General features: G+C 39.4%; 1 protein-coding gene across 1 annotated transcript in view; it reads right to left on the reverse strand.

The window, feature by feature from the left end:
• Nucleotides 1–20,168, reverse strand: part of LOC137391945 (dynein axonemal heavy chain 12-like) — a 31,794-nt gene extending 11,626 nt beyond the window's left edge. Inside the window, exons 1-38 of the mRNA XM_068078510.1 lie at nucleotides 20,097–20,168; nucleotides 19,422–19,714; nucleotides 18,804–19,017; nucleotides 17,911–18,145; nucleotides 17,549–17,744; nucleotides 17,205–17,405; nucleotides 16,965–17,109; nucleotides 16,511–16,602; nucleotides 16,176–16,354; nucleotides 15,131–15,318; nucleotides 14,913–15,043; nucleotides 14,656–14,811; nucleotides 14,333–14,569; nucleotides 13,057–13,209; nucleotides 12,735–12,904; nucleotides 12,172–12,388; nucleotides 11,807–12,001; nucleotides 11,523–11,644; nucleotides 11,118–11,280; nucleotides 10,851–10,970; nucleotides 9,825–10,258; nucleotides 9,351–9,519; nucleotides 8,868–9,107; nucleotides 8,509–8,754; nucleotides 8,081–8,310; nucleotides 7,727–7,913; nucleotides 6,690–6,914; nucleotides 6,408–6,599; nucleotides 5,532–5,657; nucleotides 5,242–5,434; nucleotides 3,513–3,689; nucleotides 3,018–3,291; nucleotides 2,112–2,338; nucleotides 1,650–1,795; nucleotides 1,320–1,533; nucleotides 881–1,075; nucleotides 444–658; nucleotides 23–261 (exon numbers count right to left, since the gene is read on the reverse strand). Coding sequence (XP_067934611.1) covers nucleotides 23–261; nucleotides 444–658; nucleotides 881–1,075; nucleotides 1,320–1,533; nucleotides 1,650–1,795; nucleotides 2,112–2,338; nucleotides 3,018–3,291; nucleotides 3,513–3,689; nucleotides 5,242–5,434; nucleotides 5,532–5,657; nucleotides 6,408–6,599; nucleotides 6,690–6,914; nucleotides 7,727–7,913; nucleotides 8,081–8,310; nucleotides 8,509–8,754; nucleotides 8,868–9,107; nucleotides 9,351–9,519; nucleotides 9,825–10,258; nucleotides 10,851–10,970; nucleotides 11,118–11,280; nucleotides 11,523–11,644; nucleotides 11,807–12,001; nucleotides 12,172–12,388; nucleotides 12,735–12,904; nucleotides 13,057–13,209; nucleotides 14,333–14,569; nucleotides 14,656–14,811; nucleotides 14,913–15,043; nucleotides 15,131–15,318; nucleotides 16,176–16,354; nucleotides 16,511–16,602; nucleotides 16,965–17,109; nucleotides 17,205–17,405; nucleotides 17,549–17,744; nucleotides 17,911–18,145; nucleotides 18,804–19,017; nucleotides 19,422–19,703 — 7,325 coding nt within the window. The 5' untranslated portion in view covers nucleotides 19,704–19,714; nucleotides 20,097–20,168. The remainder of the gene's footprint in view (nucleotides 1–22; nucleotides 262–443; nucleotides 659–880; nucleotides 1,076–1,319; nucleotides 1,534–1,649; nucleotides 1,796–2,111; nucleotides 2,339–3,017; nucleotides 3,292–3,512; nucleotides 3,690–5,241; nucleotides 5,435–5,531; nucleotides 5,658–6,407; nucleotides 6,600–6,689; nucleotides 6,915–7,726; nucleotides 7,914–8,080; nucleotides 8,311–8,508; nucleotides 8,755–8,867; nucleotides 9,108–9,350; nucleotides 9,520–9,824; nucleotides 10,259–10,850; nucleotides 10,971–11,117; nucleotides 11,281–11,522; nucleotides 11,645–11,806; nucleotides 12,002–12,171; nucleotides 12,389–12,734; nucleotides 12,905–13,056; nucleotides 13,210–14,332; nucleotides 14,570–14,655; nucleotides 14,812–14,912; nucleotides 15,044–15,130; nucleotides 15,319–16,175; nucleotides 16,355–16,510; nucleotides 16,603–16,964; nucleotides 17,110–17,204; nucleotides 17,406–17,548; nucleotides 17,745–17,910; nucleotides 18,146–18,803; nucleotides 19,018–19,421; nucleotides 19,715–20,096) is intronic.
• Nucleotides 20,169–21,345: the final 1,177 nt, after the last annotated feature.

Here is a 21,345-nt window from a genome sequence, read left to right on the forward strand (position 1 = left end):
GGCCATTGTGTATATGCCATACCTGTTTCGGAAAGCGTCTCCAATTGGACTGAATGCAATGACAATGTGCAGATTTTCCTTGCATTTGTTGACAAAGAAAGTGAATAATGCGAGAGGACTAAAGTCAGCATTCTTGTCTTCAGCAGCTGCAGTGATGGCTGGTCGCACCAACTCCATGATGTCTGCCTTTTCATCTGTAGCAAACAGGTTGGGAACTTCTCCCGTGTTTAGTAAGCTGTCTATGTCCTCAAGGAATGATTCCTGCAGATAAGGATGACATCTCATAAAGCATACAAGATCACATGACACTATGTCATCATGACAGCATCATACCATAAAGCTTGTTATATTATTTGATATCATAAAAACCATTGAAACCATAAAAGTTTATGATCTGGAATAAAAAATTTACAACAAGTCCATAATTCTATTAAATCTTGAACCTGTTTGATCTGTGAGTCGGCTATCAAAAATGTTGTAGGTTTTCCCTCAGCTCCCGCCTTTTTCATCACACTCTTGATATCCTCCCTCCACTCAAATGTCCCATAGTTTTTAGAAATCTCGGGCTGGAAAAAGTGATAGCTGGCCATGGCAGTAGCTAGTTTAGTCAATGACTGCCGACCACTTCCACCAACTCCTACGAGAAGAGCATGTCCTCCTACAAAAGAAGCAGAAGTTATATATAGTTGTAGCATTTGTCAGTTTTTAATATTGCTCACTTTTACATTTCTCTTGGGCGTCATTATTAAAACTGGATAAAGTATTATTGGTACCGGTTTATGTTGGTACATACTGGTGATTCAAACGTTTAACTAACAACTTTCAAATGCCTGCAGAATAAAGCGGAAGAAAATTTAATTTGAAGCTATTGGTCACTTACCAGGAGATCGGAGAATCCTACACATTCTCGATAGATGCTCAAGCACATATCGGAAAATGACAAGATTCATTCTGTTTTTGTGGGTGTTATTATATTCTTCAAGACATTGTTCTGCTATCTTGTAGAACTCGTCTATTGAGAAGATTTCAGCATAGACTCTATCTTCAGGTTCAGCGTCCGGCACCATAAAATCTCCTGAATAATAATGATTTTCGCGTCTTAGCAAAATATAACTAAGTTATTTTCAAAAGAGCGCTACTTTGCTAGCTGCAGTAGTTCTATTGCTTACTTAAGACTAGAGATTTGGTACAACCTACGAATTGCCTGTCAAATCTTCACTCTTTCCTTGCAATCGTGAAAACAAAGATAAGATTACTAAAGATAGCAAATATTGGGCACAGAATACATTTGGGATTATGGATAGCATTGCTTGTCTTACCAAACATCAGACTTCTAAGGTCAACCTCCTGCACCTTTGATTCTTCTGTGAGATGCTCGAATACGCTGTCAAAGCCCTCCTTGAATTCATCTTTGGTCAACTTTTTGATGAGATCAAACAGCCAGGCTCTATCTTTGTCATCTGTCAGTCTGTCGTAGAAAACTCGGAAGACTTCGTGCACCCACAACCGAATCATGACTTTTTTGTTCTCCACCTAGTCGCAGTTAATAACATGAGACACAGATCTATCACCAAATTGCAATAAAATAGCACCTAATCTTTAGAAGCACCATAACTAAACTCCTACCTCGTAGTAACTCCAAACCTTACCTGAGGCTTCTTGATGAGGCATACACCTAGTATGACCCTGCTGAAGTCTCTCAAGTTGAAGACGTAATGGGACTTTGCTGGCGTTGGTAACAACTGCTTCATCGCTTCTTTATAAACTATCAAGGTTGCTGCCACAATCTGGTTTCCTAAAGCAGTAATACATCAATTGTAACAGACATTTGTATTGGTACTTTTCTGTAAAAAAAGAAGTCAAATAGTCAGTTACCAGTCGGAACCAACCTGCAAGTAAGATCTTGCCAACAACATAACTTGAAATTATTGTGATAAAAACTTTTCATTGGTAAAAAGGTTCTTTATAAGCCATTACAAAGATAAGGTAATGAAGCGCATTAAATGACATATTGGTTCTGATGTACCAATTTTTCCTTGCTGATCATTCAATATACACATGCGCAAGCGATTATTAGAGAGTAGAAAACTTGAATGAGTTTGTCTGCTGACCAAGCGTGAAGAAATCTGTCGTGAAGTCTTGGCGTCTGAAGTAGGTTGTCGTGAGAGTAGAGAAAATCTTTGTCATTGCCTCGTCATTGAAAGGGGTGATGCTGACAATGTTGAAGTGTCTAAGGAACCGCGGAGTTACATCATTCCTGCCTCCACCAGGCGGTCCCATGGCAGAAATAAACTGGATGTCTTGAAGTGTCAGTTTACTGGTATCTTTCAGGTCATACCTAGCAGTCATTGAAAAAGTGTCGATATCAAGCTATATTATGCTGCAAGCGTCTTGTCTGTAAACAGGTTCACATACATATTCTTTGAATAATTTAAGGTTGTAACACTCTCTGCCCAAACAGCCAACTCATTATTATTGCCTGCAATACAGCTGGAAACGGAGTTATGTGTTCATGACTTCCAGAAGTGTGATATAATCTCATGCAAGCAGTACAGATGACTTATTGTCAACTAGCCTGAAGTCGTGGCTACACAGCAGACAAGTTGAAGCTTGTGAACAGACTATCTCAACCAGAGCTACTGAAGTATTCAAAGAATGGCAACACAATTCGGTACTAAATACAAATAAGTAATTATGTTACATCTGTGTTTGGTTCTATAGTAGCATGATTCTATTTCTGGCAGTCTGAGTCACAATTAAATTGATCATTTGTAAAAATATAAAGTACTTGTATATATTGCACTCACTAAAATAGGTTGTCCGATTAAACATGGGCTTTAGCTTTTGCTGGCAGAACCAAATTTAGCATAATAGTGCAGTTTCACTGCAAACTTGGCTTCGTGAACTTCAACTGTTTTTCCAGCTGAAGTTCCGATGTTAGAAGAGTTGGTTGGGGGTGTGTATGGTCACTCTTTTACTATACACTTCCTTTTACTCTAGCAGATTTGTATACTTACCAGTTGCCTTGATCTAAATACTGCCTAAGGAGCTCGATTGGTGGCTGGGCACCGTATATCTCCTTAGCTGGCATGTTCAAGTCATCAACAAAGATGATGCATTTCTTTCCCATAGGCGGTCCAAAGACTCCCTTGCGACGACGGTCCAACTTAGACATGATGATAAACTGTGTCTGGTTGGCACTCGTCTGCGCGGACATGTTGACAAAGGATGGCATGTACTCCTCATTACTGAGTCCATTAAGCATCATGTCTTGTACATAGGCACTCTTACCTAGAACAGCCGAGACAAAGGTCAGTTACACAACCATCATAGCCTTTTTTGAAGTTTTCAAACCTTTTTGAATGGTGTTATATGACTAAATTAAATTTAAGTAAGGTTTTTTTAAAACTCTTTTAGGCTTCATATAGCATTCAATATAGATTTGAATGAGTCATACTTTTTTAAATAAACACGTGTATCTGGCCAGAGCCGCTGATCAATTTTATACATACCAGTTCCAGTTGGTCCGACGAACAGAATAGGAATCTTTGCATTGATGCAGTATTTCATGAGGTAGGTGTACCTAACTGTATCAATGGTCGGCACAAGAATCTGTCTTATCGGAATGGTTGCTGGTATAGCTGTGGTTTTGATAAAATCATTCCAGGGCTTCCAGTTTCCTTTGCCTCCTTTCATCTAAAAACGTTTCTATTCTTCAATTAGTTCCATACCTCATTTAGTTCGATTTTACAAATAGTTTTATCACTGTCATAGTTCTACTTAGTGCTTATGATCACTTGGTTAGCATCTTCACCTAGTCCGTCACCAACTTCACCTGGTCCGTCACCAACTTCACCTAGTCCGTCACCAACTTCACGTAGTCCGTCACCAACTTCACCTAGTCCGTTACCAACTTCACCTAGTCCGTCACCAACTTCACCTAGTCCGTCACCAACTTCACCTAGTCCGTCACCAACTTCACCTAGTCCGTCACCAACTTCACCTAGTCCGTTACCAACTTCACCTAGTCCGTCACCAACTTCACCTAGTCCGTCACCAACTTCACCTAGTCCGTCACCAACTTCACCTAGTCCGTTACCAACTTCACCTAGTCCGTCACCAACTTCACCTAGTCCGTCACCAACTTCACCTAGTCCGTTACCAACTTCACATAAATGTAAGAGCTTATACAATCATCAGTATACAGTTAGCATCTTCACCTAGTTCGTCACCAACTTCACATAAATGTAAGAGCTTACACAATCATCAGTATACAGTTAGCATCTTCACCTGGTCCGTCACCAACTTCACATAAATGTAAGAGCTTACACAATCATCAGTATACAGTTAGCATCTTCACCTGGTCCGTCACCAACTTCACATAAATGTAAGAGCTTATACAATCATCAGTATACAGTTAGCATCTTCACCTAGTTCGTCACCAACTTCACATAAATGTAAGAGCTTACACAATCATCAGTATACAGTTAGTAAAAATCCCACATATTGAAGACGTAATCGAGTCAGTTGCCCGAAGCAAATCTATAAGGAAACCGCCTTTCATATGAATCAGAATAGAAATGATCAGTGATGCTGAATGGTAACACACAAAGAACTAGATTAACTACTAAACATTTTTATCTGAAAAGAAAAAAGGAAAAGTAAACGAAGATAAAAGCAGCTTTATCCATGGCCAGTTAGAAGAAAAGTTCTACCATAATACGAAAAGCTTCAAGTACTGATATTGTCTGGTTACAGCATGTTCAAGTGTGCACAACAAAGACATCAGACCTTCAGTTGATGTTAGAACTGATATGGTGGGCTGGCTGCCCACAACTTAGAAATATTAACAGAAGAAGAGAAGGCAAATCTGTTGCTTATCAAATCATAACAGGCAACTTACAGGCATCTAAAAAGGAGCATAAACCATACCGATTAGTTTGTCAAATATGACACAAGTAGTGATGCGTGTGTGTAAATATAACACAAATAGTGATGCATGTGTGTAAATATGACACGAGTAGTCATGCATGTATGTAAATACGACACGAGTAGTCATGTGTGTATGTAAATATGACACAAGTAGTGATGCATGTGTGTAAATACGACACAAGTAGTGATGCATCTGTGTAAATACGACACAAGTAGTGATGTGTGTAAATATGAAATTATAATGGCAGCAATAGAACAACTTTGATGATGAAAATGGAATATGGTAACATATATAGCCCATCTGACTACTCACGTCATACATGAAGTCATACACAGTGTGTTCATTTGGGAAAGGCAAGTCATTCTTGCCCACAGACTTAGGGATTGGATGTGCTTCTAGTTTTCCAAGGCTAAGGTCTTTCAGGAAGCTGTCATATTTAGTCCTCCCATCTTGGTCACAGGTCGCTCCGACGGACCAAACCATGGCAAAGAAGAACTGGGCCTAAAAACCCAAAGGAGATATGCACTCGCCATGAAATCTAAAGAAGACTACGAGTAAAGGGAAAGGTATGATAAGTAATGTATAGCTAAAATCGTACCATGACATACACCCTTAGGTGCTTGTTCTCTGCTGCACCCTCAGCAGCCATCACCTCATCTAGCAGCATCCTCATCCATCGCATCAGTGACCAAACAAGGTTCTGTGTCTTAGACGGGCTGTACTCCTGCAAGCATGTAAAGTACAAATGCGCATGAGCCTTTTTTCCTTTTATGCTAAGACAATAGCGTCAGCAATGGCTAGACAAATAAGCAACTAAATAAAGATAGATTTTGCAGAAAGGAATAAAATTATACTATGATGAAAATGCTAAGGTCGATGTACCATGAAAGCTAACAGATTTATGTTCAATAAGCATGTGCTTGCGTGGTGTCAGCCTTGCTATAAACTACTCATTCTGAAAAAACGGTTTTGTCAAGTAACATTCAGTTCAAATCTATAGTGTAAAACTCTAGGCTTGAAGAATTCAGGCTGTAAGCAGGTGTCTGTATCATACAGTTACATGTGAGTCAGTGATAACATCGCCATCCAGAATGAAGAATTCAGGCTGTAAGCAGGTGTCTGTATCATACAGTTACATGTGAGTCAGTGATAACATCGCCATCCAGAATGAAGAATTCAGGCTGTAAGCAGGTGTCTGTATCATACAGTTACATGTGAGTCAGTGATAACATCGCCATCCAGTGACGCTCTTTACACTCGTGTACAATTAAGTCTGTCAAATTTGTGCTTCTATTGATCAGTCTATGTCTATGGTGATTGTCTGAACTCGAATAGGTTTACTCTGTTTTAAACAGTAATAAAATCAATGACTTTATCATGGCAACCTGTGCACACTTTCTGCAGTAAGTGATACCATGACCAGAGTTGAGGGAAAAAATGCTAGCGATTGAGTTCGCTTTCAGTAAAAAAGAACCTTAGTGTTCTTCTTGATGAAATCAATGCTCGGGTCTACAAGCCATTCAAACATTCCATCAAGAATTTCCATCAGTTCTGGATTTTCCGAGATGCAAGCGGGAAGTGCCTCCATCCATGATTTAGCTAATGGTCTCCAGCCAAGTGTGCTTGGCTCCAAGTAGATCATCCCACAGCGGCTCACAGTAGCTGGCTGTCAGGAAAAATAAATGCTCTCTTATTAATTTATCTACTCATGCAGTAGAGTAACTTAGAGGTTGACTCATTGGTTAATCTGACTTACAGAGGCCTGTGATAGGTCCATTGTCTCAAAGATCAGACTCATAACATTAGACATCTGAATAATCTCTCCACTCATCAAACAAAGCTTCTTGTTGTCATCAAGCACAGTGTTCATGTTCTCTATCCAAACGGCATCTACGGGACCATCAAACAGCACCCACTTCCTGTCGGGTGTGTCTGTAGATGCAAACTCACGGAAGGTGTTAGCTGTTATGCCATCAGTCCACTGCAAGGTGAATAAATGGAAAATAGTCATTGAACCAAAAGGGGTATGATCACAAACAATGAGAGAAAGTAAGCGACTTATCTGAGCGTTTATCATCTCAATTGCTGCAACACAATCCAAGGTGACTATTACTGGAGAGACAACTTACAATACAAGGTAATTCATGGGAAAGAAATATGTTGGGGATGGCAAAATAAAGTAACCTTTGCATAAAAGCACAAAGAGATGTAAGGAGACATGAGTCGTCATTTGAGACGCGAGTCACCATTTAAAACAAGAGCCAAATAACATAACATAAACTATCTTCATAAAAAGCTTGCTTTATTCTCATAAGCAGGAGGTAGGATGGAAGACTTCCAAGCATTTAGGAAAGCTATAAAATCATATTGTAACACTACACACATGCAATGCTCACGTGGGAGATCACTATAATATGAGGATATGCAGCTTTCTGCCCTACCTGCATCGGGTGACCTACCCTCTGGTAAATATAATAACTAATGCATTAAAATATTTTAAAGGCGCGTAAAAATATGGGCCCTAGATAGTCTCAGGGTAGAAAAACGCAGCTGAGAATCAAACCTTGATCGATAGTGACATAACATGGCAGAATAGAGTACAATATATGACAAACAGCATATTTTGGCCTTATTAGAGAGATCAAATCTGTTTGCTAATAAAGCCTCTAATGTCTAGTAGACAGGTCAGCTGAGTTGCACACTTGGTTTAAGTATCTAGAGTATTTTTGCTTCTCCAACACTTGAGGTGATGATGAATGGCTAACAAGTCATGCTCTTGTGTTATTCTCTCACCTCATGAGAAACGGGGTCAAACTGTCCATAGAGTTGTCCCATAGTAATAGCCTTGGGGTTGATAATCTTGTACATAACTTTCTCATACTCTTCTTCATGCCCTTCGTCGTTGAGAAGCGTCATGGCCTCAGCCAGAGTCTGCAGTACCTTTGTCTTGCCTCCCATTGGTTCACCAACCAACATGAATCTGTTGTCGAGAAGCGTTGACACTACATTTAGCTTGTAAACAGGTCATCAAACCTATTGTCTCATTTCAACTATATATTAATATTGAAACAATTCAAATAAATATTGCTTTAACCCTGAAGCTTGGCTCACTTATAGTACACTATTAATATAACAATTCTGACTCACCCGTGTCGCACTATCATCATTTCGTATGTCTGAATGATTTTCTCAATAAAGAAGTCGACAATCTGGAGCTTGTTTTTCTTGCAAACTCTGTGTACAGCATCTAGGAATGTTTTATAGTCAGCCTCAGGCAGTGCGAGTCCAGGAAAGAGGTCTGAGATAATACCATTGAAGAGTGGGATGTCATGGGCCAGGAATTTGGGCAGGTTCACATCAATAATAGACCTTAGAAGCTAAAATAGAAGTGGTTTATCACTAAAACATGTTACCAATTACCAAGTCTGGAATATTTTATTGTGGCTCAACAAAAGTTATTCTTCCTCAAAGTACGCTTGAGGTCAGACAAACACACATGGGTGTCCAGATTCTTGAAAGTAAAGGAATACTCCAGCACAAAGCAACGATACATGGATATGCCTCAGTTCTCTTACCAAAATGTTTTCATCATCATCTGGGAACTTTAGCTTAAGATTTCCTGCAGCAGAAAGCACGGTCTTGACAGCTCTCATCCCGTAGTCGTAGTGAAACTGACTAGATAGCTGCTCAGAGCACAGTCTATATGTAGTCACAATTTTGACAGAGAGGCTGCGAGCATTGAGGAAGCCAAACGAGTAGAGCGAGATTTCCGCAATCATGGCATAGTCGGGCACCATCATAGCCACAGTTCTAAAAAGCACCTAAAATACAAACAAGCTTACTCTAGACCCTTAAAATGTTATGCATCACTTCATGTGTATACTTTGAAAAGTTTTTGTTTCAAGCAAAAAGCAAATGAGGTCTGTTCGCCTACCTTGAGATTATCGGGAAGCTCTGAGCGACCGGCATAGCCTGGATTCATTGTTATGCATACATAGCAGTTCGGGTTTAGCTTGAGCTCGGTTCCCTCAAACTCAAAATATTCAGCTTTTTCTCTGACGGCACGGATGATGCAGAGAATCTGTTGCGCTATGACGGAGAGCACCTCTAGCTCAATCCTGTTGAACTCGTCAAAGCAGGCCCAAGCACCTGCTGAGGCCAGGCCTTTGAAGAACTGCAAGATGATATGGAAAGTTTAAGTATGATACAATAATGAGTCCGGCCAGTAGAGCTTTGAAAGCTCTACTCTTTGATTTTGTTGCCATTGATGTCTTTCACAAACTTCTGATGTTAACTATTTTTCACATTGCAACACTTTGATAGCTTCAACCTCTTATCATCACTCTATGCAACTAATATGAGACAGCACGCTCAATAGCCAGCAAGGGCTAGCCTGAGATATAAGTCATTGACAAACCTTGCCCATAGCAATATAGTCTAGACCATCAGAGCAGTTGAACACTACACACTGTACGGCTAAGGCTTTGGCTAAATCTTTTGTCGTCTCGGTTTTGCCAGTGCCTGCTGGACCTTCTGGTGCTCCATTCAGATTTAGATGAAAAGCTCCAACGAGTGTGCGATAGCATCTGATAAAAACATAAACATTGAGTGAGGAAAGCGTCAAGATGCGAGATGCTAGTCAATATTCTAACGCACTATGATTTTACCAGAATTGGTCATAGTCTACGTACATATGAGCTATAGCCATAGGTTAGGAAGTACGTCAATGAAAATATCTCATCGTAATGCAAGATCAGGAAGAAATTTATAATGCAAATAAAGCAATTCCTCATACCAAGTCTCTGTAAAATAGTCTTCACAAAAAAAAACGGTTGAAAGGTTTTTGATCTGTAGAGGTCTGCTAAACTGTCAGGAGTTACAGCTTATTCACCTGTCAGTAAGCGGAGTGATGACAAGGCGCCCGGAGTTACCCAAATACTCATATGCATATTTGACTGTGGCATTTGTGATACGGGAATAACAATTTTCTTCTTCCCAGTAGTATCGCAGCTGGGCCAACCATTGGAAGTCATTCTCTGATTCAACACCTTTTTTCACCATATCCTCTATTACATCTCTAGCGTGCACGTCTATGACGACGAGAGCGCCGAGAGTTGTCCTGTTTTGTTTGCTCAGCTTGCCTCGCACCAACTGCACAATGTGACCGAGTTGTTGGTCTAGTTTCTCCTTGTAGTCAGCAAGGCCAGCGGTACCGCCAGTCAGTGCTTCATGCACCTCGGTCGTCCAGTATATTTGAGAAACGCAGAGCACAACCTGTCCAGGCCAGTCAAGCACCCAGTCTTCTCGAGCCTCCTCAGCGTAGGCCTGCAGACAGCCAAAAAAAGAGTGATGTAGAGGCTCCACCCCAAAGTCACCGCTCATGAAAGTGATGTTGTTCACATAACTACAACTCTAACATATGGGAACAAAAAAATACAGTCTCTCTTACTTTGTCGAGGTTACATTCCAGACCCATCAGCAAAATGAGAATTTCCGCGAGATACAACCTAGGTTGTTTGAAGCATGAGCAATAATGTTGATAATTAAATATACTGTACTGCTGTACACTTTACTGCTGTACACTTTACTGCTGTACACTGTATATATATGTGTATATATATGTATATACAGATTCTTTAATTTATTCATTTTACGACCAGAAAATGACTACGACTTCCAAAGACAAGTACAAAAAGATTATCACATTTAAAGAAGACACCTGAGTGGCCAGGAAACCTCCGATACATGATGTCTTCATAGTTAAAGCCCAAGTAGCATGGATTACTGTACTTTTTAGTACTGGTGAGTCGTTATTAAATGAGACAATAACAATCCGCATGGCAAATGATAAACAAACAAATAAAATAAATTTTTGTTTAGATACTGGAACGTTAACAGTGTCTCTACAACTACTGACCAGTCGAGCGATTTGAATAACCTCTCTCAAAGAGACAAGCATCACATCCTGCACTTGTAGAAGCCATTTCTCGACTGCACCACGCGCTTCTGATGTGGAGATGGAAGATGCCAATTTCACCTATATCACACATAAAAAACTAAAGTAGAATACTAGCAAATATCAGCAACATGATTAGCAGAGTCTATCAAATAAGTGAAATGAAAAATAACTAGGAGAAATAAAAGGATATACATTACTTCAGAAACTACATATGCAAACAGATACCTTTTCGCCTTCACTAGAGAACATGGCGTGAATGTCAAGTTTCTTGTCAAACTCAAGTTTGGCAATTCCTTCAAAGCACTTTTTGAGATGTGGCTGTACTCTGAGAGGATCCTTAGTTTCTGACAGGATCTCCAGCATTTCATCATTAGACAAGAAGAAGAACCTAAAAACAGCAAATATTGTGCCATAAATGCTACAAAACTTCAGTGAAATTATAAAGTAATAAACTTGTAAAGTATCAGGACATTTGAGCAGTTCTATCTAAACCTAAGGAACTGTTTGCATACTAAATTTATATTATTATAATTATTATTATATATTTTGTCTACTGTTCAGTTAATAATCTAGTTGGATACCATCGACCAATCACATAGTCTACATTTACATTTTTGATTAGAGTAATACCGGGGAAAGAAGAGCCGTTTCTTTTCCAGGTAAGCATTGAGACCCTTGTTAATCTTGTCAAGCAGACCGTTGCTGTCTCGAAGTTTTTCTAAAAGACCCGTCATGCTTGTAGCTTGCAGCACCTGCATCAGATGTCACTTTCTTTATGAGCCATTAGCTCCATACCTTAACTCACTCAAGTAGCTTTACAATGTCTTCATACACACCCTGATGCAATGGACCCATTCAAACAACAAACAATTACATTAACAAATATATGTATAGAACATGGGTGAGAGTCTCACTTTAGGGTCCTTTACTACGTGTTTCATGATATCCTTCCAATTTCTGTCAACAGTCTGAAACATTCTAGCTTCTTCGGGCATTTGAGCCATGATGTCTTCTGAAGAGAAGATTGGCTCAAGGTAGAGCCACTGAGCCTGCACTTTCAGCCATTCATCTATGGTGTCTTGAATACGAAACAGTCTTTCTTCCCACTCCTAGCACAGAAAAACAGGGTTGGTGCAAACGTACACTTAATAATCTAATAAGCACTGTGGTGTGCGACAAGGCTTACTTTCTACCATCACAAATGTATGCCTCTGCTTGTTACATCGTCATCTACTAATTTTGGAACAAAAGTACATGATAGGCAGGGGATCGCGAGTACCTTGATCTCTTTTTCAAAAGGCTTGATAAAAGGAGAGCCTCTCATAGTCAAGGTTTTCACTATCTGGTCGTCAAGCATAGTCTGAATATCATCAACGCTGGCTAGAATAGATACACCTGAGTCTCGATATTTGGTCAAACCAAAAGACATTGGTTCCCAGTCTTCCATCATCCTGTTCATAGCCTTTTCAAGTGAGTGCTCCTTAGTTGCTGCAGCGCTGTAAAACATCCCAACAAATCCATTATGGAACAAACAACTGCAGTCTAGTTTATACTGGACCTTGCTTTTATACCGGACAAGTAAAGTTCAAATGTCAATAACAAAAAAGCTATTTCAGCTAATAATAATAACTGCGTTGGCACCTATGTAAGAGTAATATGTTGGTAAGAGCATATTGCAGGTGATAAAGAGTAATAGAATGGAGTAATAGGCATAGAGAGGATAAAATGATAACTATACCGCGATACGAGCAGAGTTTCCAGCGATGTCTAGTAGTGAGCGGAGCAGTAGACTAGAATTGCACTCTCTAGCAGAAATATGACAGCCATTTCAGTACAACATACCTGATACCCTCAAACTCTTCCATATGCTCTCCTAAGTTCAGCTTGAGAACCTTCCTCAGGGTAGTTCCAGAGTTGGGCGTTATGTCGAATCCCGCGGTTTCCGACATAACTGTCCAATGGCGAGTTCTTATGCCAGGGTTGCACAACACAGATATGGTAGGGATGTACTCCTAAAGTGAAGCGTTTGACCCTTAGTAATAATGGTGAAAAACCAATTAACAAAGTAGAGCTAATTAACCAACTAGCCTTGTATAAAGACAGTACTAAAGGGTAGCTAGAGTGACACCGGAGTAAGGGTCAGAGGAGAAGCGGATAAGCCAACCTTGAAGCCAGTGATGTTCTCCATGGTGTTGCTGCATACTGTAAGAGAGGCAGGAGGCACCAGCTCTGGGAGGGGCTCTTCTTTTGAATCTCCTCCATCCGTATCAAACTTCTTTTTCTTTTTGCGCTCTCTTTCCAGTTCAGACCTTTCGTGCTATAGAAACAGTAAATAGAGCTTTAGAAACAGTAGATAGAGTGATAGACACAACTTCTCTCATTAGATATTGATCTCGAGCAGAAATTGGCCAAGATATAATGCATTGACATATTATTGTTGTGCATTAGCACCATCCAGATGAAATTGGTCTAGGGATAATGCACTGACATTTTATTGTTGTGTATTAGCTATAATATTAGCATCATCCAGATTCAAACCAAAAATTATCTGTGCAGCAAGCATGACCTGAACCAATGAATCAGTTTATTAGACATGACAGAAACAAACAAGAATCATAGGGTAATGGAATAAAATGACAAAACTATAACAATGAGTGTAGTAAGGTGGTCATCTCTCTAATAAGATGAAAATCAAGGAATGTAGAGAAAGGTAAATAAAAATCAAACAAAAGGCTCAGCCGGGGAGGAGACTAGCGGGTGAGCTCAGCCTCAGGAGAAGGCTGGCGGGTAAGCTCAGCCTCGGAAGGAGGCCGGTAGGTATAAAATCTAATAACTTCGAGAATTAGTAACTGATAATAGCTGTCTGATGCACTAATAGCTGACGATAACAACATAAACGAAGGAATGACAACTGACACCGATGCAATATAAGACAATGCAGGCTCCTACCTCGTCCATTAAACAATAGGTCCAGATGTCTAGGCCATAGCTAACAGCCTCCTAGACATACACACAAGTGAATGGTATAGAAAACCAATGCAGGGGCACATAAACGTAGCAGACAATATTTAGTTGGAAATGGATAGTGCTGTGGTTCATGACATACTACTTCCTAAAGTTCCAGGAATTGATGTCATTGAGATATCTAAAGCATGCGGAGTTGTCCCCTAAATACTTGCATCTGCACAAAATAAGGCGTTGGTTGTGCTCCGTGTGTTTAGCAGGTGAAAGTCAAGTGCTATCACATGTGCAAAGAAGGATCCTACTATCAGAAAGCAGAAGGTCACGAAATTGTCCGTAAGAACTTATGGCGTATTCAAATATACTGCTTTGCTTAATGAAGCCTTTTGCATTTGCTTTCATATTTTAACTTGCAACGCGTAAAGCGACATATCAACTAAATGAATACTACATTTTCTCTAAAACTGTTCAATACAAACCTGAAGTTTCTTGAACTTGTTGTTAAAAAACTTTTGTATCTTGTACAATTCTCTCCAATATTCATCCACTTCTCCCTCGATGACCTCTGAGTCAAGGTCTAGGAAAGCGCCGTCAGTCCATTTTTTCTCAGCTCGTTGCCATTTGACAACGACATTGAAGAGCTTGAAGAAGGGATCGATCGCACCAGCAATCTCATCAACTACTGGGTACTGACTGACCGGGTACTTGTAGAGCACCTGCAAGAAAGAGCAGAAAAAATGATAACAGTGACTTTACGATACATGTATATAATTTAGTCAGATCTGTAATAACAACTCTTTACCTCCTCTTTGTTGAGCCAAGAAATGCTCTCTTGCGCATCTGTGAGTCTCTTCTGTACGGCTCGGATATCTTGCACATACTGGCCCATCATGTCTAACTCTCCATATTCGTTGAACTCATCGACACGCTGTCGCAGTTTCTCCAACTCTAGCATTACCTGAAACATTATATGCAAGAATTACGCAGTGTCCTAGACGCAATCCACAGCAGCAATGCTAAGTATAAAAGCCGTGCTATTCAACACAATCCTGACTTTACCTTCTCCTTCTTTTCTATCAGATGTTTCTCTCCTTCCAGCTTGCTCGCTTCAATCAACTCCTCATTCTTATCAAATACGGGGTTGATCCTTTGGGGCCAGGTCAGCACTTCAGCATTTAAGTCAAGGTCACCTGTAAACGTTTAAACGGAAAGATGAGCTCACAGTGAATAGTTCGTACTAAATGATCAGCTAGTAATAATCTGGGATGGTCACAAACCCTGTTCAAATAGATAGGACTCCATCAGGTACTGCAATCTCTCCATTGCATTCTTTATCCGCTCATTCAGTTTCACCATGCCTGCTGACCTTGCCTGCTCAACAAACTGTACCATAGCCATTAGCTCTGCGCTATCCTCAGGAGGTTGCAATGCCCGGCTTTGTATGTTGTTGAACTCAGCTATAATGCTGCAAGATCCAAGACAGCCAATAATACAGACAGGGTAGCCTGTCATTCCACATTCAAAAGCTTTGAAAAAAAAATCTATGCTTTATAACAGTGATATGCATATATCTATGGCTTTTATAACAGTGATATGCGTATATCTAAACAGTGATATGCCTCTATCTCTGTTTTATAACAGTTAGATGTCTATATCTATGGCATGTTTATACCTATGGCGTGTCAAGAACTTGTGATCATCTACTTCTAGCGTCTGTGACCAGCCACACCTTGCGTGTGTGGTTACCGATGTTTACTACCTGAGACTGTTCATGCTTAGTATCCGTTGTTATTAATACTATAGTTATTAATGTTCAGTCTCCGCAGTCATTTGCTTTGAGTCTCTGTGACAAATGTAACATGTTTGTCGTGTTACTGAACTTAGCATTGCCTAATAATTGTTCTGTTACAAAGAAGAGAACCGTTTTAAAAATACAGCAGAGGTCAAGCTGCAATAATCCCATTACGCAGCTTATGAACAGCATTCACCAAACTTGTGTGAGCGTAATGAATTTACACAAAGTAAACAGACTGAACCACAAGCCTTCTTTAAGAACTTAATACGTAACATAATTACTGGGCAACGAGTCGGATATCGAGGAAAGCTTTATGAAGTCATATATGACAGTTCTGTGATTGACATTCTCTACCGCAAGCATATTTCTATTTTGTTTAAACGTTTAATATAAAAAGGCTGCCAATCTCTTTTGTCAATTTTTACTCCCTTTGTTTTATATTCAGGACTTAATTTTTCAATAATACAGTTATGATAAAAACTGAGCAGGTGACTTCACATCACATTCAGACATCAATAATTGCTTACAGTTTGTTCTCCGCTCGGTGGTCATCTGTGACCTTTGTGAGAAGCTGATTGGCTAGCTCTTTGGCAGCATCAGCCAATCCTCTCTTGAGGTCTTCACAGTCAAGACGAATCATGTCAAATGTCTCTATACTTGGCAAAGCGACAATTTCTTTAGCCACTGCTTTGTACTTCTCTATCATCTAGTAAAATAAGACAACTATTCAGTGGGAGAACATTGAGGGCCTTGTTAAAGACAATTTGGTATCCACTGAGGAACACCAGCGACGGAATCGACATTTAGTGGCTTCTTATGGAACTTGAAATGATGAAGCATAAAACGCTGAATTGAGTCTTACTTCTGTATATTCCTCAAAAGTGTGTTCAACTGCCATGAACTGCTTGATATCGCTCTCAGCCTCGCCATTTACTAAGTAATTATATCTCTCCACTACAATAAAACAAGCCATCACCGTGTCATCCCTTCTTGTTCAACATAAGCCTGGCTGAACTTCACTTGGGCTTTCAAACATCACATGCCTCACACTGCTTGTGTTGCTACTAGATACACATGCTGTGGAGATAAATGTACACTTGTATTGTTACCAAATATACATGTTCTAGCGATGGATGTACGGCTTGGAAGTAAACCATGATTGTGGAAGCAAATCAAATTCTGCAATATCTGTGCAGTGTCAGAGCCTAATATCAAAAATGCATCAAGGAAAGTGGCTCCCAGCTAGAGACAAAATAAAACGCAGAAATGGGAAAATAAGGCATAAATCATAGCTGCCTGAATGAATAAAATGTTACCAAAAGACTGAAGGTGTGCTTTGGGTTCCTCAAAGTTTCGCTTTACAGCTTCGCTAAGCTTAGCATTAGCTGCTTGAATGATGTGTGTGGCAACTGTTGCTGGTGTGTTGGTCACAGTATTACCTCCTGACAGCCAAGAGTACACCTGAAGCAACGCAATCAACAACAGGAATCATGGTAAGATGGTACATAAGCATGCAAACTGTAACACAAAATATGAAATCATTTGAAAGACCATACTGTAGGAACATTCTGGAGAGTTTTGCAAATAAGAGAGACTACAAAGAGAGCAAGCTCTTCCAGTTCCTCATACTGTGGGTAGAATTGCATCTTCCTGTCATCGAAGGTGAGCTCCATTCGCAACAGTGGCAGGTTCTCCTTGTTGCCTTCGTCAAACAGTGAGACCCATGAGTCGACGGTTCTTACCAGCAAATCTTTAATCTGTCAGTCAATAATTTTAATCATGAATTGGTGAAGGAGAATGGGCTGTTTAAGATATTAGCTATGGAATCTATGAATCTGCCTTTCAATATATATCTCTGACACACTTAATGACAAAGATGGCTGCAGAAAGTAATGCTGACCTGGTTAGAAATCAATGTCGTCACGCAATTGTAAAAACTCTCTTGTTTGTCAGGCTTGATGCCAGTGAAAGCGTTTTTGTCAGCAAAGATATTGATGATGCATGGATACCAGGTGTGCATGAGCTTGTCTTCAGTTTTCTCACACTCCAATATGATGTTGTTTTTCAATGAGCTGAATTCGAGAGGTCCTTCAGACCTAATGGTTATAAAGAGCGACTCTGTATTAAATGCAAAGGATAAAATAATATTTTCATGTCATTAACAACATTTAAGATGTTGTTAATGACTTGAGAATACCATGTGAAATATGATAAGGGGTTAGCACTAACAGTAAGATATTCTGTGTGGCTAAAGGGACTTGCCTGTACTGTGTACAATCAACAACAAGTATATCACTGAGCGCCTGTTGGCAGATGCCCAGGGACTGCTGCATGGATGGATGGAGCATGTGCAGGTGGTTCTTGATAAGGTCCTTTGCAGCCATATAGTCCTCATGCCATGGCTGAGAGTAGTCAAGGCCAGCCGCTTCCTCCGGCATTGCAGACCAATCATCCTCCTCCAAGCCCTTGACCTCAGGTTTCACCAGTGTTAATTGGACTGTTAAATAGAAGGGTGGTTTTCAATTGTATTACTGCTTCCGAAAGATGAATAGTGTCATGTACTGTAGCTGTATTCCAGTTCAAGGATGCACGATCAAACATGCAAATTCCAAAACTCATGATATCCTAGCCAAAAAAGATTGGTTATTAAACGAACCTTTTAAAAAGAAACTGACAATGCTTTATATGATTAAACATAAAAAAGAAGATTTATTTGGCTGTTGCCTGTTAGTACCAACCTATATGCTGCCTTTACCCACCTATATGCTGCCTTTACCCACCTATATGCTGCCTGTACCTACCTATATGCTGCCTGTACCTACCTATATGCTGCCTGTACCTACCTATATGCTGCCTGTACCTACTTATATGCTGCCAGTACCTACATATATGCTGCCTGTACCCACCTATATGCTGCCTTTAGCTACCTATATGCTACCTGTACCTACCTATATGCTGCCTTTACTTACCTATATGCTGCCTGTACCTACCTATATGCTGCCTGTACCTACCTATATGCTACCTGTACCAACCTATATGCTACCTGTACCAACCTATATGCTGTGTATACCTACCTGTACCTGCCTGCTTCCCAAAGTTTTGCAGCTAACCAGTCGGACTACTTGGTAAATGTATAGTCTAAGCTTAAAACTTACTCAAAGATTTTTGCATGCTTTTAGAGAAGTTTTCTCCAACTTCCCTAAGTGTCTCTTCAATCACTCCTCGATTTTTGGCAGTTTTGAGGTGACTTGGAATCAGGGTTAAAATATTGTCGAACCATTCTTGCTGAATGGGTACAACAGGTGCCTGTTCAACACACTTCTTCAGGAACTGGTAATTGACTCTCACCCTTCTATCTTTGCTCATCATCTGCATAGTATTTGGTAACAATTAATTCAGCAGAGTTAGACTGAGCTATCACTGTTTCAAATAATAAATATAAACTTTATTGTAAAATATAGATACTCATATACACATTTTACATTCAATATTATCATTATTGGTATTAAATCAAGAGGATATTTGTTTGACAACAGCGGGGTGTGGAAGATAAACTATTATTATAATGTATATATACGTGTATCATTTTGATGATACTTTACAATATTCTTCTTTGTTTTTTTACATCAAGTTACTTACGAATCTATAACAATGCTGTAAAAATACACGCAATGACATTAAGTGATCTAATACATACAGGTCTTAATAGCAGTGCGTAGCACGGCAAGTGAGAAGATGTATACATATAGAAAAAGGTGTCAGTTAAATTGTACCTGATCTGGATATGCTGGCTCATCATTAGTAGACAATTGCTCCTCTCGTTTGTTGTGTTCTACTGTGCTTTCATATGCTTCTACTGCATTATCAAGCATTATCTTTGTCAGCAAGTTTTGTTTCTCTTTAGCAGCTCTGTATTTTAATAACTTGCTTTTGGCATACGGATCATCCCTTTTTACAGCAGATGTAGGAATAGGTGGAAGACGTGGCATACCATCTGCACCAACTCGCTTCGCCATCGGCTTCTTTCTTTTGTCAGAATTAGCCTTAGCAGACATCTTTTAGAGTGCTAAATATACAAGAACTCAAAACTCTTTGTTCTGAAATAGCTTTCACGCTGAAGTTAATGTGTCAAATGTTTAAGTTTACAATTATTTGCGTGTAACAGACAAGAAATCACCTAAAGCTGGTCGTCCGTAACAGCTACGACAGAGCATTGACAGTCACTGTGCTGCTCATGTTTTATTTTTAATGTATAAATTGATATTGAGCTTAAAAAAATAAATTTATCTCATACTATTTAAGCTAAAAACCATTGTTGCATTAAACTATTTTTAAATAGTTTCATGGTTGGCTGCAAAGTTGCATCTCCCATCGATATAAGTGAAATCTAAACGTTAACGACACCAGACTTCACAAAAACTACGTGACACACAAATATGTTTGCATACTTGTACAAATCAGCGTAATCTACATCATCTATGTAACCGTGTTTAGCGCTCTAGCCAATAAGACGAATATTCATTGCTTCAACACGCTTATAGTGATTACTTCTTTTTGAGGAACGCTGTCGCAGGTTTCGCTGCATTCGCTGTTGTTATGGTTGTACAGATACCGCACCAAATGAATTTCCCAAATTTTTTTCCTTTATTAATTATGTTTAATTATATATTTTATTTTAAAATTAAAACAAAAACAAAAAATAAATTTGCAAAACATTTTAACGTTGTAAAATTGTTTTAAAGAAAGCCTTGACCTTTAGCGAGTGGTTACTGCGGCAACATACACACAGGAGTTCGCGTAAAGAATAATAGGGTAAGTTGATTCCTCGCACTCTAGAGTGCAATTTTGACAATTTTGCTTAGGCTAGCTACGTGAAAAACTAAACACTGCACAAATTTTAACAACTAGCATTATACTCACACGGTGTAATGCTAACTGCTTGAAATTGCCTGTCTGTGAGTTTGGCAATAATTTCCTTATATGTAGCACTCGTTCAGTAACGACTGTTCTTATGAAAATGTTTGTTTTTTATTTAGTTTTTAATGGAAGCTTTTGCTTGAAAGTGTTATAATTTTACGCAGCTTAATTAAGAGCACTTTCCAAGTGTCGTTTAAAATATTTGAATTATAACATATGTATATTTCCTTTCCAACAGTTTATTATGGCTGAAATAGATTCAGCTGAAGTAGAACTTACTAGTGCAGAAAAAAAAGATAAAGAGACTACTGTAGAAGCACAACAAGAGCAAAATGACGAACTCTTAGCTAAACAGCCAGAAGAAGAAATTAAAGGAGGTGTTATTGAAGCTAATGAAGGAGTCACAGAAACCGCTCAACTAGAACAAGAGGTATAAATAGGTTACCTCGTTACCTCGTAGAATACATCATACTGGACCACCTAGGGGTGTAAGGGGTATGCCTCATATGATAAATTAGGTTTTGCTTATTTTAATTCAGTTTTCTGAGTAGTTAATATAATATTAATGTTTGTTTGGTGTCAGTACAGGTATAGTTAACCTGTTATATGTTGGCTCGTTCCTTTGAGCTCCGGCACTGTCCGTGGTAAGAAGCTATTGTGGTATGTATTTTTATTTGTCTGTAAGGAAGTGGGTTGTCCTTTGGATCTAGCTCTGGTTATCGTGTTGCTTTCCACATTCATTAGCTCGTCATAGGATTTGACTAATGCCGGGTGAGTTTC

Source organism: Watersipora subatra, chromosome 3, assembly GCF_963576615.1.
Source record: "Watersipora subatra chromosome 3, tzWatSuba1.1, whole genome shotgun sequence".
Classification (NCBI taxonomy): domain Eukaryota; kingdom Metazoa; phylum Bryozoa; class Gymnolaemata; order Cheilostomatida; family Watersiporidae; genus Watersipora; species Watersipora subatra.